The sequence below is a fragment of the Camelina sativa genome, chromosome 9 (genome assembly GCF_000633955.1).
Source record: "Camelina sativa cultivar DH55 chromosome 9, Cs, whole genome shotgun sequence".
Classification (NCBI taxonomy): domain Eukaryota; kingdom Viridiplantae; phylum Streptophyta; class Magnoliopsida; order Brassicales; family Brassicaceae; genus Camelina; species Camelina sativa.
Window position 1 is genome coordinate 36971075 of NC_025693.1, and position 12065 is coordinate 36983139.

At 39.1% G+C, this 12065-nt stretch overlaps 3 protein-coding genes across 3 annotated transcripts; 2 read left to right on the plus strand and 1 right to left on the minus strand.

Annotated features, from left to right (window-relative positions):
- On the minus strand, positions 1584 to 5070 carry LOC104716049 (3-oxoacyl-[acyl-carrier-protein] reductase FabG-like). Its single transcript, XM_019230129.1, has 3 exons — positions 5029 to 5070; positions 4117 to 4729; positions 1584 to 1657 (listed from the first exon to the last, which is right to left on the minus strand). Exons 1-3 carry the CDS (start codon positions 5068 to 5070, stop codon positions 1584 to 1586), a joined length of 729 nt encoding a protein of 242 aa, XP_019085674.1.
- Positions 5537 to 8763, plus strand: LOC104714597 (probable disease resistance protein At1g62630). Its single transcript, XM_010432021.2, has 2 exons — positions 5537 to 8329; positions 8433 to 8763. The coding sequence occupies exons 1-2, from the start codon at positions 5702 to 5704 to the stop codon at positions 8448 to 8450; spliced, it is 2646 nt and encodes an 881-aa protein (XP_010430323.1). The 5' UTR covers positions 5537 to 5701; the 3' UTR covers positions 8451 to 8763.
- On the plus strand, positions 11566 to 12052 carry LOC104716050 (the record flags this gene model as incomplete). The annotated part of the gene is made up of 2 exons (XM_019229689.1): positions 11566 to 11644; positions 11737 to 12052. Coding segments are annotated over 2 exons (270 nt in total), but the record flags the coding sequence as incomplete, so codon positions are not given.

Below are 12065 nucleotides of genomic sequence, written 5' to 3' on the forward strand. Positions count from 1 at the left end.
AAAAAAAAAAAAAAAAAAAAAAAAAAAAAAAAATATGACTTGATACACTCCTGTCAATGCATTCTCCAAAGGAAATTCCAGCTGCCTACTTCACGTTGATGGTGAACCATGAGAATCAAAGGCATGCCAGAGCGAAAGACTAGCCACTGATCATAGAGATGCTCTTTGAAGATTCACAAAAGGTTGTGGTAGTTTTTGGTGAAGTCCTGAACAAGTGGTTGGCAAACTTCACTAAACAGATCTCAAGGTATGAAAGTCTCTTACTTTAAGAAGTTAAAAAAATTAATATAAAAGTACTCTTGATGGTCTATTGCTGTTCTGGTTCCCTCACTTCCTGTGATTAACAATGTTTGGATGTCTGAGGTTGTGTATAGGAGGCTGAAAAGAAAACAATGTGTTGTAGAATCAATGTTTTGTAGTTTAATTCATATGATTGATTGTTGAAACACGAGGTTGATTGTAAATATTGTTGATGAAAAATGTTTGTATGTTTTCAACAAGTGTGCACTGATGTGTGTGTTAAATGTTACAGGTTTAAGCTCACTTGTTGCATCTCATAGGAATGATCATGACTCTCTAAGAGGAGTATTGAAGGATTGGAAGTAGCTGTTACTGAAATTCACAACTTGGCTCTAGTGGTGAAAGGGCTTTAGAGGATTTTTGTTGAGTCATCATGCATCTGAGGACGATTCGAAAGACTGATACTCATTTTGTATTGATAAATGAGTATAGTGTCAGTTCCATGATACGAAGGAATGAAGCTACATGTACTGGAGGCTGATGAGTGCTCCTAGACAGAAGATTGTGCTTGCAATTTGTTATTTCATGTGTGCACAACAGGTGGTTATTCATTAGAGTTCCGTCTTTGATCAATGTATTTGATGCAAGGGACTGTTACCAGAAGATGGATTGTGCTACAAAGCAAGTGTCTATGTCCCATCAGCTGTTTGACGTGTGCATTATCGTCTCGCGGGGCTCCTTCAAAGGGATTTGACTCAAAACGATTCATATCCGTTGATGCTGCTCAAAGGTATGGTTTCTTTGCTTCTCAAACCATTACTGCTGAGATTTGCCATTCTCTGGGAGTAGATGATCCAGTTAGGGAGCTGCTTGATCAAGCCGGTCAGCTGAAAACTGTCACTCAAATCGGGTCTTGTGATTTTGATGGTGTCTATGAGTTCTGGGAAAATCTTCCAGTAATTAAAATTGAAGAAAACTCAGTTGATGTACTTGTCAGAGATTGGGTGTATGAGTTTTCCCCAAGCCGCATTAATGCCTTGCTCAGGCTTCAGGCGGTTGATGTACGCGAACCAAGACTACAGACAGCTGCGATTATGGAGGAGGATCTTGCTCTATTTCTACTGGTGGCAAAGTGAAGACCTGCAAGCAGCTGGTGTCAACTGTAATCAAGGACCCCGTGATCAAGGATGTGCATAAGATATGCTGCAGCAACTGGTCTCCCATGGTGAACACAGGGTACATTTCAGCAAACAGAGCCATGGTGATCTACATGATCATGCATTGCACCCCGTTTGATTTTGAGAGAATGATCTATGATCAGATCATACAGCTGGGTCTGCAAGCTAAGTCAGGGCTTCGTCCACCGTTTCCCAGTCGTATTCATCAGCTCTTTGAAGCTTAGCGTCCTGTTCCGAGTCTTCAGCAACAAGACACGAAGAAGACAAAGGGGAAGAAGACTGTGTCACGGCCTACGGAATCGATCCTGGTACATCGACATAAGTGTGTTGATGCTTCAGTGTTGTGGAATCAACAAAAGAGTGAAAGGAGATTATTTGACCCTTGATGATCTGCAGGTGCATATGATTGTGATGAGACATGTTATCTGCAATGAAAAATAGAGGTGTGATACTCTGTTGTTAGGATCGTGATACATCCAAGAACGAACGTTTGTGTTTGATTCCACTGATGATGTATGAGGATGGTTGAAGCTGCTGGGCTTCTGAAAACTGCGTATGAGTATGTTTGAAGCTGTTGGGCTTCTGAAAACTGTGTATGAGATTTTTGGTTTAGATGTCTACAGGGACAACAGAGATGTGATGCTCTGATCATTATCATACATTCATGTTTGGACGATGTTGTGTTAAAGAACAGACGATTGTGTTTGCTCTTAATGATGCTGCATGCAGCTGTTGAGTTCCTCAGGAATGTGTCTACATTGGAGACTTGTTTAAGAGAAGCTGTATGAGATCCTTACACTAATCTGTCAACTGTCAAGGGTTTGATCAAGATAGTTCTTGTAAGGAACTGTGCATTTGGAGTCTCACAAGACCAATCAACACTTTGTTTGATTATGGTAGTGTAAATGGCTAGGCGGGTATTAGACATGTGAGACTGATGATAGTTGAGTGAACAGAGGATCATATATTTGAATTCCCTACAGATGACGAATTGGAGAAGTGTTCTGTGCTTAGCTCATCTGATTAGTGAAGCAGAAGTTTGAAAGCATAGATCTTGATACACAAGGTGCTGTTTTTTCTTGCAAAGCTTGTGTATGGTCACATCCACTGTGATTCGACAAAAGTGCTATCTACTGTTCGAATTCTCGGCTACCAGTGTCCTATTGCCCAACATTCAGTTGTGGTTGCAAGGATAGTCAACATGCCTACAAACAAGAAGCTGTTTCAATAGGCGACTTGACTGATCATCAAAGTGCTTAAGGATGTGAAGCACTGTTAGCAAGTAAGTGATTCCCATACCTCAGTATATTATTGTGCTACATATGTCTGTTTTTGACTTAGTTGATCACTCAAGCTGGGGGAGAATGATTCTGGTTCTGGTTTTTGTTCAATGCCTAATGATAAGGAGTTCTGTACTTATGGGGGAGAATTCTTGTAGCTACTTGGTTTAGGGGGAGAATCATTGTTTATGGGGGAGACTTAATTGACTAAGTGGTTGATCTTAGGTATGTGGTGGTTATTGGTTTTCGGTTGTTAATGATTGAGAATATGCCAATTGATTAAGTCTGATTAGAGAGCTATTAAGAACATGGTTTCCGCTGCAGCCCGCTGGGGTTTCTGATTGTTAGGTTCTTAATCATAGTTCTGTTTGAACAAGCTGTTGATTGATTTTGCTAGATAATGATTGTTGTTTTGTCTAGTTGTTGCTTGTTCTGTTTTTCGCTTGTGTTTGTTGGAGTGTCTTTTCAGGTTGAACCAGAGAGATGCTTGAGTATCAAACTCAGTCAAAAAGGGGGAGATTGTAATTGCAGATTCTGGAACAACTCGCTGTGAGGAACAAGTCGTTATGCCGAACAGAGCGTTGTGCCAATCAGGAAGCTGCATCAGATCACAGACGCCTGAGTTGCTGACATGGATGCGTGAGCTGACGTGGCAAGATATGAGTGGATGTGATGTTGTGTCGAGGAAGCTTGCTGACTTGGCATTGAAGATATGGACGAGATTGTACTTGGAGATATGGAAAATATTCTCTGTGATAAAAAAGGAAAGGATAAGCTTGAGCAGCAAGCAGTTTCCGTTTGCTTGGAGATATGAAGAATATTCTCCGCAAGAGTTAAGGAAAGGATAAGGCTGAGAAACAAACAGTTTCCTTATCCCGTGATATTTGGAGATTCGCCTTTTAGGGTTTCTCAAGTCGTGTATAAATATTCTAGGAGTAGGCCACGAGCCAATTTGAGCACTCTAGAATATTGATACAGTTGTAAGCTTCGAAGCCACAAAGATAAGGCTTAGAAGAGGTGTTCCCAGTTCTCTGTGACGTTAATCAGGGTGGTGATTAAGTGCGCAGAGAATTGTTTTTCTTTCTCTTAGATCTATACTGGTGAGAGTTTAGATAGAAAAGAGAGAGGGTGAGTTTTAATCTCTTAGCAAAAAGGAGAGAGGGTGACTTTATTCTCTTAGATCTACACAGGTGTTTGTTTAGATAGAAAAGAGAAGAGGGTCAGATTCATTCTTAATCGGGTTCAATTCTATTGGGTAGAATAGGTTCGGGTTCAATTCTATTGGGTAGAATAGGTTGAGTAAGGGCCGAGACAAAATTGTATCCTTGTAAAAGATAAATTTTGTTAATAAAATTGAATAGAAAAACGTTGGCTTGGCGCGTTCCAAGTGTGAATCAGTGTGTTGTGTGTCTCTATACCCTTACAAAGCCCCGGCGCGATTGAGTTCACTCTGATCTTATAAACACCTAACTCAATAGCCATCATCCTCGTCATGGTGTCAACCCCGCCTTTAGAACAAGCATACGCAAGTCCACCAGGCAACAAACCGCGGTGAAGTCCAGAGATCGACGAGATGTTAATCACCGAGCCACCGCGTTTAGCGTCACGCATTAAAAGACATACGTATTTGGATACTAGCCAAGATCCGGTCAAGTTGGTTCTAAAGACTTTGTTCCATTCTTCTTCTGACCAATCCAAACTCGACTTGACATTGCCTCTGATTCCAGCATTGTTGATCAACACATCGATGTTTCCAAAGATTTTCCAAGCTTCTTTAACCGCCTTCTGAATGGTGGCCCCGTCAGATGAAACGTCTAGCTCAAGAGCTGCTGCTTTGATTCTGGTTGAACCGAAGCTGTTGATTTCAGAACAGAGAGAGTTGAGGCGATCAACACGACGAGCAGCTGCGATAATCTTACAACCAGCTTTGCCTAGATCAAGACAGATCTCTCTTCCTATACCAGAGGAAGCTCCTGTCACAAGAACCACTTTATCGTTAAGCTCACACCATGGCTCTAATTGCCTTAACACCTGGCTTGATCAAGATAATTCAAATCACTATAATTTGGAGAAATCTCAATATCAAGAAAGTAAAAAGTAAAATGGAAAAAGGGAATCTCATAGTTTGATGATTGTTCATATTGATTGATGTTTCACTGTGTGTGTCGGTGGAGAAGGAGAAGCATACAATGACACAAGAGCTAATATAATGTTTATTTTGTGATGCATAAAGTGAGAAATCTATTTTAAAGTAGCAAAAAAAGAATTGGTCTCTATTATTTTAAAGTAGCTTGACAGTTTTTTTTTTGTTCCTTTGTGGAATCTCTTACTCTGTCACTGTGCAGCGATGGGTGGTTGCTTCTCAGTCTCATTGTCATGTGATCAAGTTGTGAACCAAGCCTCTCAATGGTTATGTGTGAAAAATAGTTATATTCACAACCTTGAGGAGAATCTCGCAGCTTTAAAGATAACCTTGGAAGACTGAAGGCAAGGCGAGATGATTTGTCAAGAAGGGTGGAGAGACAGGAGAATAAAGGTCTACGAAAGCTTGCCCAAATCCAGGTATGGCTTACTAGAGTTGTGACTGTTGAAAGTCAAGTCAATGGGTTGTTAAGTGTTAGGACAACTGAGCTTCAAAGGTTGTGTCTTTGTGGGATTTGCTCGAAGAGTTTACTGTCAAGCCAGTGTAAGTATGTAATTACTGATTTGGGTAACCACCAAAGTAATTAAACTTTTTGAAGATCTTACAAATTTGGTATCCGATGTTTTCGAAGCTAAAAGATTTTTCTCATTTTCTTTGAAAACAGTTGAAAAAAAAAAAAATGTCTTTGTCTGCAAAGGCTGTCAGTGCTTTTCATATTTTGGACTCACTCGAACGAGAATTTAATATTATTTCGAGTGGACCAAAACGTCAGTCTTATCTTCAATTATTCTTTGCATCGTTTCTGGTACGTATGCTCAAATTAGTAAACTTCAAATTTCAGATCTCTCAATTTCTGTAAAATGGGTCTCTCTTTCTCGGTGCCCTGTGATCCGTGTGTAAATAAAGTCTTTCAATGGCTAGACGTGAGAGGAAGTCATACTCACAATCTCAAGAAGAATCTTGTGGCTCTAAAGAGAACCATGGAGGAGCTCAAGGCTAAGTGGGATGACTTGTCAAGACGGCTCACAAGAGAGGAGGATAGAGGTCTACAAAGGCTTGCCGAATTCGAGGTATGGCTTAATAGAGTTGTGATTGTCGAAAAAGAAGTCAGTGATATTCTTAATGATAGGGATGTTCAACTTCAAAGGCTGTGTCTTTGTGGGTTTTGCTCTACGAGTTTACTGTCAAGCTACAGTTACGGGAAAACTGTTTTCTGGACGTTGGGAAAAGTTGAGGAACTGAAAAATAAAGATTTTAACGTGATCGCTGCACAAGCTCAAACGCCTGAGGTGGAGGAACGACCTCTTCAACCAATAATTGTTGGTCAAGAAACAATGCTCGATAAGGCATGGAAACATCTCATGGAAGATGAAACTGGTATTATGGGTTTCTACGGTATGGGTGGTGTAGGGAAGACAACTCTTCTCACACAAATCAACAATAAGCTCAGCGAAGATAGACGTGGATTTGACTACGTTATTTGGGTTGTGGTGTCTAAAGAGGCACAAATAGAGAAGATTCAAGATGATATCGCTGAGAAAGTTGGTCTTAATGGAGAGGAATGGAAACAAATGGATAAAAGTCAAAAGACTAATCGTTTATTCAATTTCTTAAAGAAAAAGAGATTCGTGTTGTTTTTAGATGACATATGGGAGAAGGTGGATTTAGCTGAGATCGGAGTTCCGGATCCAAGAACGCATAAAGGATGTAAATTGGCATTTACCACTCGTTCACAGGATGTATGTACTCGGATGGGGGTTGGAAAACCAATGGAAGTCAAATGCTTGGCAGACAATGACGCATTTGATTTGTTCCAGAAGAAGGTTGGTGAAACAACACTTGGAAGTGATCCGGGAATCCCCGACCTTGCAAGAGAAGTTGCTAAAAAATGTTGTGGCCTACCATTGGCTCTCAACATCATAGGCGAGACCATGTCATCCAAAAAGACGGTACAAGAATGGCGTAACACTATATATGTTTTGAATTCAAATGCTGCAGAGTTTTCTGGCATGGTCGATAAGATCCTTCCGCTTTTAAAATATAGCTATGATAGCCTTAAGGAGGAACATGTTAAATCGTGTTTGTTATATTGCGCGTTACATCCAGAAGATGCTATAATTCTGAAAGAAGAATTGATATGCGAGAATATCATAGATGGAAGTGAAGATATAGAAAAGGCTGAGGACAAGGGTTATGTTATTATTGGTAGTCTTGTTTGTGCATCATTGTTGATGGAGTGTGAGGATGGCTTGGGACGAGGTGTAGTGCGTATGCATGACGTTGTTCGTGAAATGGCCCTATGGATAGCTTCTGAATTGGGAACACAAAAAGAGGCCTTCATTGTGCGGGCAGGTGTTGGGTTACGTGAAATTCCAAAGGTGAAGAATTGGAACATTGTGCGAAGGATGTCGTTATTGGATAATAAGATTGTTCATCTCGTTGGGAGTCTTGAATGTAAGGAACTCACAACTTTCCTCATGGGAAGGAGTCAATTGGAAGATATCTCGAGTGAATTCTTCAATTACATGCCAAAGTTAGTTGTTTTGGATTTATCAAATAGCTATCTCTCTGAATTGCCGGAAGGAATATCAAATCTAGTTTCCTTGCGTTATCTCAGTTTGAGTTCAACTGCTATACGCTGTTTGCCAAAGAAGGTACTACAAGAGTTGAAAAAACTAATTCACTTGGATTTGGGGTATACGTGGGAGCTTGAAAGTATCGCTGGGATATCAAGTCTGTATAATCTGAAAGTTTTGAAATTACATGCATCTGAATTTTCATGGGATCTCAACACAGTGAAGGAGTTGGAAACTTTGAAACATTTAGAAATTTTAACTACAAGTTTCAATGATTCTCCAACTCTGGAGCATTTTTTTAGCTCTCTTAGGCTGATGAGTCGTACCCGATTTCTACAGATCGGTAACGAATTTGAATCATCAGGAAATGGACATCTTGAATCAACTGGAATATCAATTTTAGGATCTATGGACAAGCTTCGGGTATTCAGAATTGAGAAATGTCGTATCCCGGAGATAAAGATCGGAAGGATATGTAGCTTCTTGAGCCTCGTCCAAGTTTTTATAATAGGTTGTGAAAGCCTAAGAGAATTGACGTTCCTGATGTTGGCTCCAAATCTTAGAACTCTTCGTATTTTTCGTTCAAAAGACATTGAAGATATAATAAAGAAAGAGAAAGCTTGTGAAGTTGAAGAATCAGGGAATGTTCTTTTCCAAAAGCTGAATGATCTTCATTTGGAAGATCTACCAAAGCTGAAGAATATATATTGGATTCCTTTACCCTTTCTATGTCTAGAAAAAATCGTTGTACGGGGATGTCCAAGTCTGAAAAAGCTTCCACTCGATTCCAAAAGTGGCAAGCAGGGCGAAAATGGATGCATCATAAGTTACAAATCTCGAGGATGGATTAAAGGTGTGAAATGGGAAGACGAAGCTACAAAAATCCGCTTCTTATCTTCATGCATAAAAGAGGTCTAACATTTCTCCTCTTCTCTTATTTGATTTTCAAGGATTCTAACTGCTTCCATCTTTAATGCCTCTTGTCTCTTTTTGTGTGTGTTAATTCTGATAATAGGAGACCGAGGCTTACTAAGGGAGGAAGTTCAATGTTGATAAAGTCGTCATTTGGGTTAAATTTGTTCTAAAGGGAAACTTTCTATCTCTCTCTCTCTCTGCTTTCCATGGAGTAAAAATACCCTATCTATTTATCTCTCTCATCTTTCAAACTCTGTATTGTTTTCTATGAGTTCTTTTCTTTTTTATGCCTTTTCACATAAAACATACTTTAAAGGCTATCGATGTTGCAACTTTATTGGGATGTGAATTTCTTGTGATGCTGATAGAGTTAAGTGAAGACCATTCAGTGTTATTGACTAAATAGAAGTGCGAGGATCATTTTGAGAGTATCCTGCGTGAACTAATCTGTTTAGAGCTTGTGTGCTCTGCTCTTAGGAAGATGAGATTGGAGAACTGTAACTTCAAGCTCATCAATTAGGTTTGATTTGCGTCCATGGCTCGATTGGATGGAGAATCATTTTGTGTTGGGAGATTAGGCTAATTTCGAGAAGTTGCATCTTGCACATGAATGACGTGTATTTCAAAGCAACACAGGTTCTCTGTTTCGAAATCCGGTAAATCCATGCTTATTGAGTCTTTCTGATGTGTATGTACAAGGTTATAAATGCCTACCAGAGTTGAGTTGACGTGGCTGATGTTTGCTCCAACTCTTACATATATTGATGTTGAGTGTTCCGACCAACTAGAAGCTCTAGTAAGCAAAGAGAAGGCTACTGTGGTAGGTGTGAAGAATCAGAGATTGTTCATTTTCAATAGCTGAAATTTTTACGCTTGTCTAGTGTACCGGAGCTGATTATTTAATTGTCTCATCGACCTTTCCCCTGCCTAAAGACAGTCGTTGCAATAGGATGACCAAAGCTGAAAAGCCTTTCGCTCAAACACAGAGAGAAAGAATGGACTGAAGGTCTTGAATGGGAGGTTGAAGCTACGTACCAACCACCGCTTCTTACGTTCATGTGTATATGATTATAGTTTATCATGCTCTCTAATGCATTTCAGGTTATGAAGTGTTTTCTTTTTCATTACTCATATTTCTGTCTTTAATTATGTCTGATTACAGATTTGTGTGTTTAAATGTGGTTTGTGGCAACTCTGTTATCGTAAACATGATCTCATGGTCTTTTCTCCCTATCTGTAAAAGGTCTCAGCCACCAAACTATGAAGCTTCTGTTTATTAAAACGGTCCACACAAACCAACTACATATGACAACATTTGCTCTTTTTCACATTTACATTTTCTTTTAGCAATAAATATTGTCCCTTTAATTTTATTCACTTCAGTTATATTTTTTAAAGTGGGTTTGGTTTAATCTTACTCTTCTTCTATGCCACACCTTAGTATAATTTTAAGCACATCAATTAAATTAAAAGTGGATTTGGTTAATCTCCTATTCTTCTTCAAGTTGTTCACCCAACACCTACTAAGGCCATCTTTATCGGTGTATCAGTAAGGGTGTTCTTAGACTTATTTTAATTAGAAAAAATTAAAAAAAAGTGGGTTTAGATCATAAAAACTGATCTTATTTGAGAACTGTTATTTGGGTAGTTCTTGTGTGACGTGGCATTGTCGACGAGTCCACAAGCGAACAATGACTTCGTCTTCTTCTTCATCTGGTTCTCTTCCACGACACTGCTTCACCAAATCCCAAACCTACAAGTCTCCTCTTTTACCATTCTCCACTCCAAAACGCCGTCGTCCTCGTCCTCGCCGGAACCGTAAATCCAATGGCTCATCTTACGACAACACCGACGGCAATCTCCTCACACTCACCACTTCGTCTCCCGCCGGAAACGAAGACCAAAGCCTCAGCTTAACCCTAGACGTTCACCAGATTTCAAAACTAGCTAATTCCAGATTCCAATTGTTTCTCGATTCAAGCAAAGACGCGTTCTCCGACTTGCAAACACTAATCGCGCTTGACGATAACCGGAGAGTCGTCGTTTCTTGCAAAAAATCAACTATGCAGTTTGTCGGCGGTGTGGTTATGCTTGGATTCGTGTTCGGTTTTGCAATTAGGGTTCTTTTGAAATTAGGATCAGTCTTAAAGGGCAATTTCCAAAGTAATCCTAAATTAGTTGTTAGGAGAGATAGGAGTCTTGGTGGGAAGGAAGTGGTTGTCTCTGTTGATAGTATTCGTTCATCTTCACGGGCTTCGAATAGCTCAATAGGTAGTGAACTCGATGAGTGGCAAATTTGATAGTGTTCTAAAGCTCTGATTTTGATGATGTTTAGCTAAAATTTCCTGTAATTTGGATCTGTTTGAATGTCTATTCAACATATGCTGAGAATTTGATGTTGTTTCTTGTTTGTATCCATGAACAACATCTGCTGAGAATGTGTTCTTTAGAGTTCGTGATGTTTGATCCATGTCTATGTTTCGCTATTTTGAGTGCTAATGTGATCGATAGGTTGGATTAGTGGAAGTGAGATGTAAAGCACTAGACTTGCTCTTCTCTGCTCAGTTTCTATTGAGATTCTACTTATGCTTGTGCAATGACTGCACTATGATCATGTGTAGCTAACAGAAGGCTTTTGGCTTTATGAGCTCACAGTTTAAGTTCATGACTCTCTAATGCTTGCTATTGAGATCATAGTTTCTCTCATTAAGAATGAGTCTAAGGCTGCTAATTTGTTATTGAGTTGTTTTGAAGATAATCAGGTAAATTGTTAGTTTGAGATTGGATTTAATAGTAATTGAACTCATGTGTGTGCTTGTACATGCTGTGATTGTGACCTTGATTTTGAGTACTTGTTGGTTACATTCATGTTTAATGTGACTAGAGATTCTTCTATCCATTGTTTGCGATTCAACCTCCATCATCTTAGTAATAAAAGGTTATTGGAATTGATAATGCAATTTCATTTATGCATTCATGTTATCAGTTTGAAATTCATGTTATGGGTGAAGAGAGATTTCATATTCTGATTGAATTATCGGTTGTGCACATTTCTATGTTTGTGCCATTGTATTGTGATTTTGGTTTACAATTACATTCATCTTGTGGTGATACTGATAGATTCCTCATTGTATCAAAGGATTAAGAAATAAGGGTCTTTAATTGCTATTCAACCTTTGTCTGTAATTAATGATTATGCCACTAACTAACCATTGCTGTTGTTTTAATTCTGTAGTCCAAGAGTAACCGTGGGTGCGTACACCATCCCGCATCCTTCTCTTGAAAGCGTCAATATATGGGTCCAGACTACAGGTAAACCATTTGCAAAGCCCTGTTACTCTATCAGAAACTTTTTTATCTGTGTCTAACAAAGAAATACTTGTTGGCTTTGTGATTTTTTATAGGCGATCCAGCGAAGGAAGTTTTCAAAGATGCATGTCAAGAACTCATGCAAATGAACAGACATGTGAGAAGCGTTTTTGACAAGGCTGTTACTGAGTATAAGGCTGAACAAGAGCGTAAGGAGAAGAAGGCTGCAGAAGAGCGTAAGAGGCAGATGGAACTATTTGGGTCCATGGACATTGAAACCAACTGATTTTACAAAATAAACAATTGATTTTCTCTATGGAGTTTCATACTGTTTTGATCTTTAAATCCAGATTTATCCTTAAAAATTGATTTGTTTCACAATCCAACACTAAATAAAATACTCTTAAATAATTAAATAAACATA

Bases quoted from the DNA above. Each gene is read 5' to 3' on its own strand.
- LOC104716049 (XM_019230129.1), bottom strand. From the start codon at position 5,070: ATGAGACTGAGAAGCAACCACCCATCGCTGCACAGTGACAGA. The intron at 4,730-5,028 runs GTAAGAGATTCC...TGATCAAGCCAG, and splicing joins CATCGCTGCACAGTGACAGA to GTGTTAAGGCAATTAGAGCC. The intron at 1,658-4,116 runs GTATAGAGACAC...TTGTTGCTGAAG, and splicing joins CGCGCCGGGGCTTTGTAAGG to ACTCGGAACAGGACGCTAAG.
- LOC104714597 (XM_010432021.2), top strand. From the start codon at position 5,702: ATGGGTCTCTCTTTCTCGGTGCCCTGTGATCCGTGTGTAAATAAAGTC.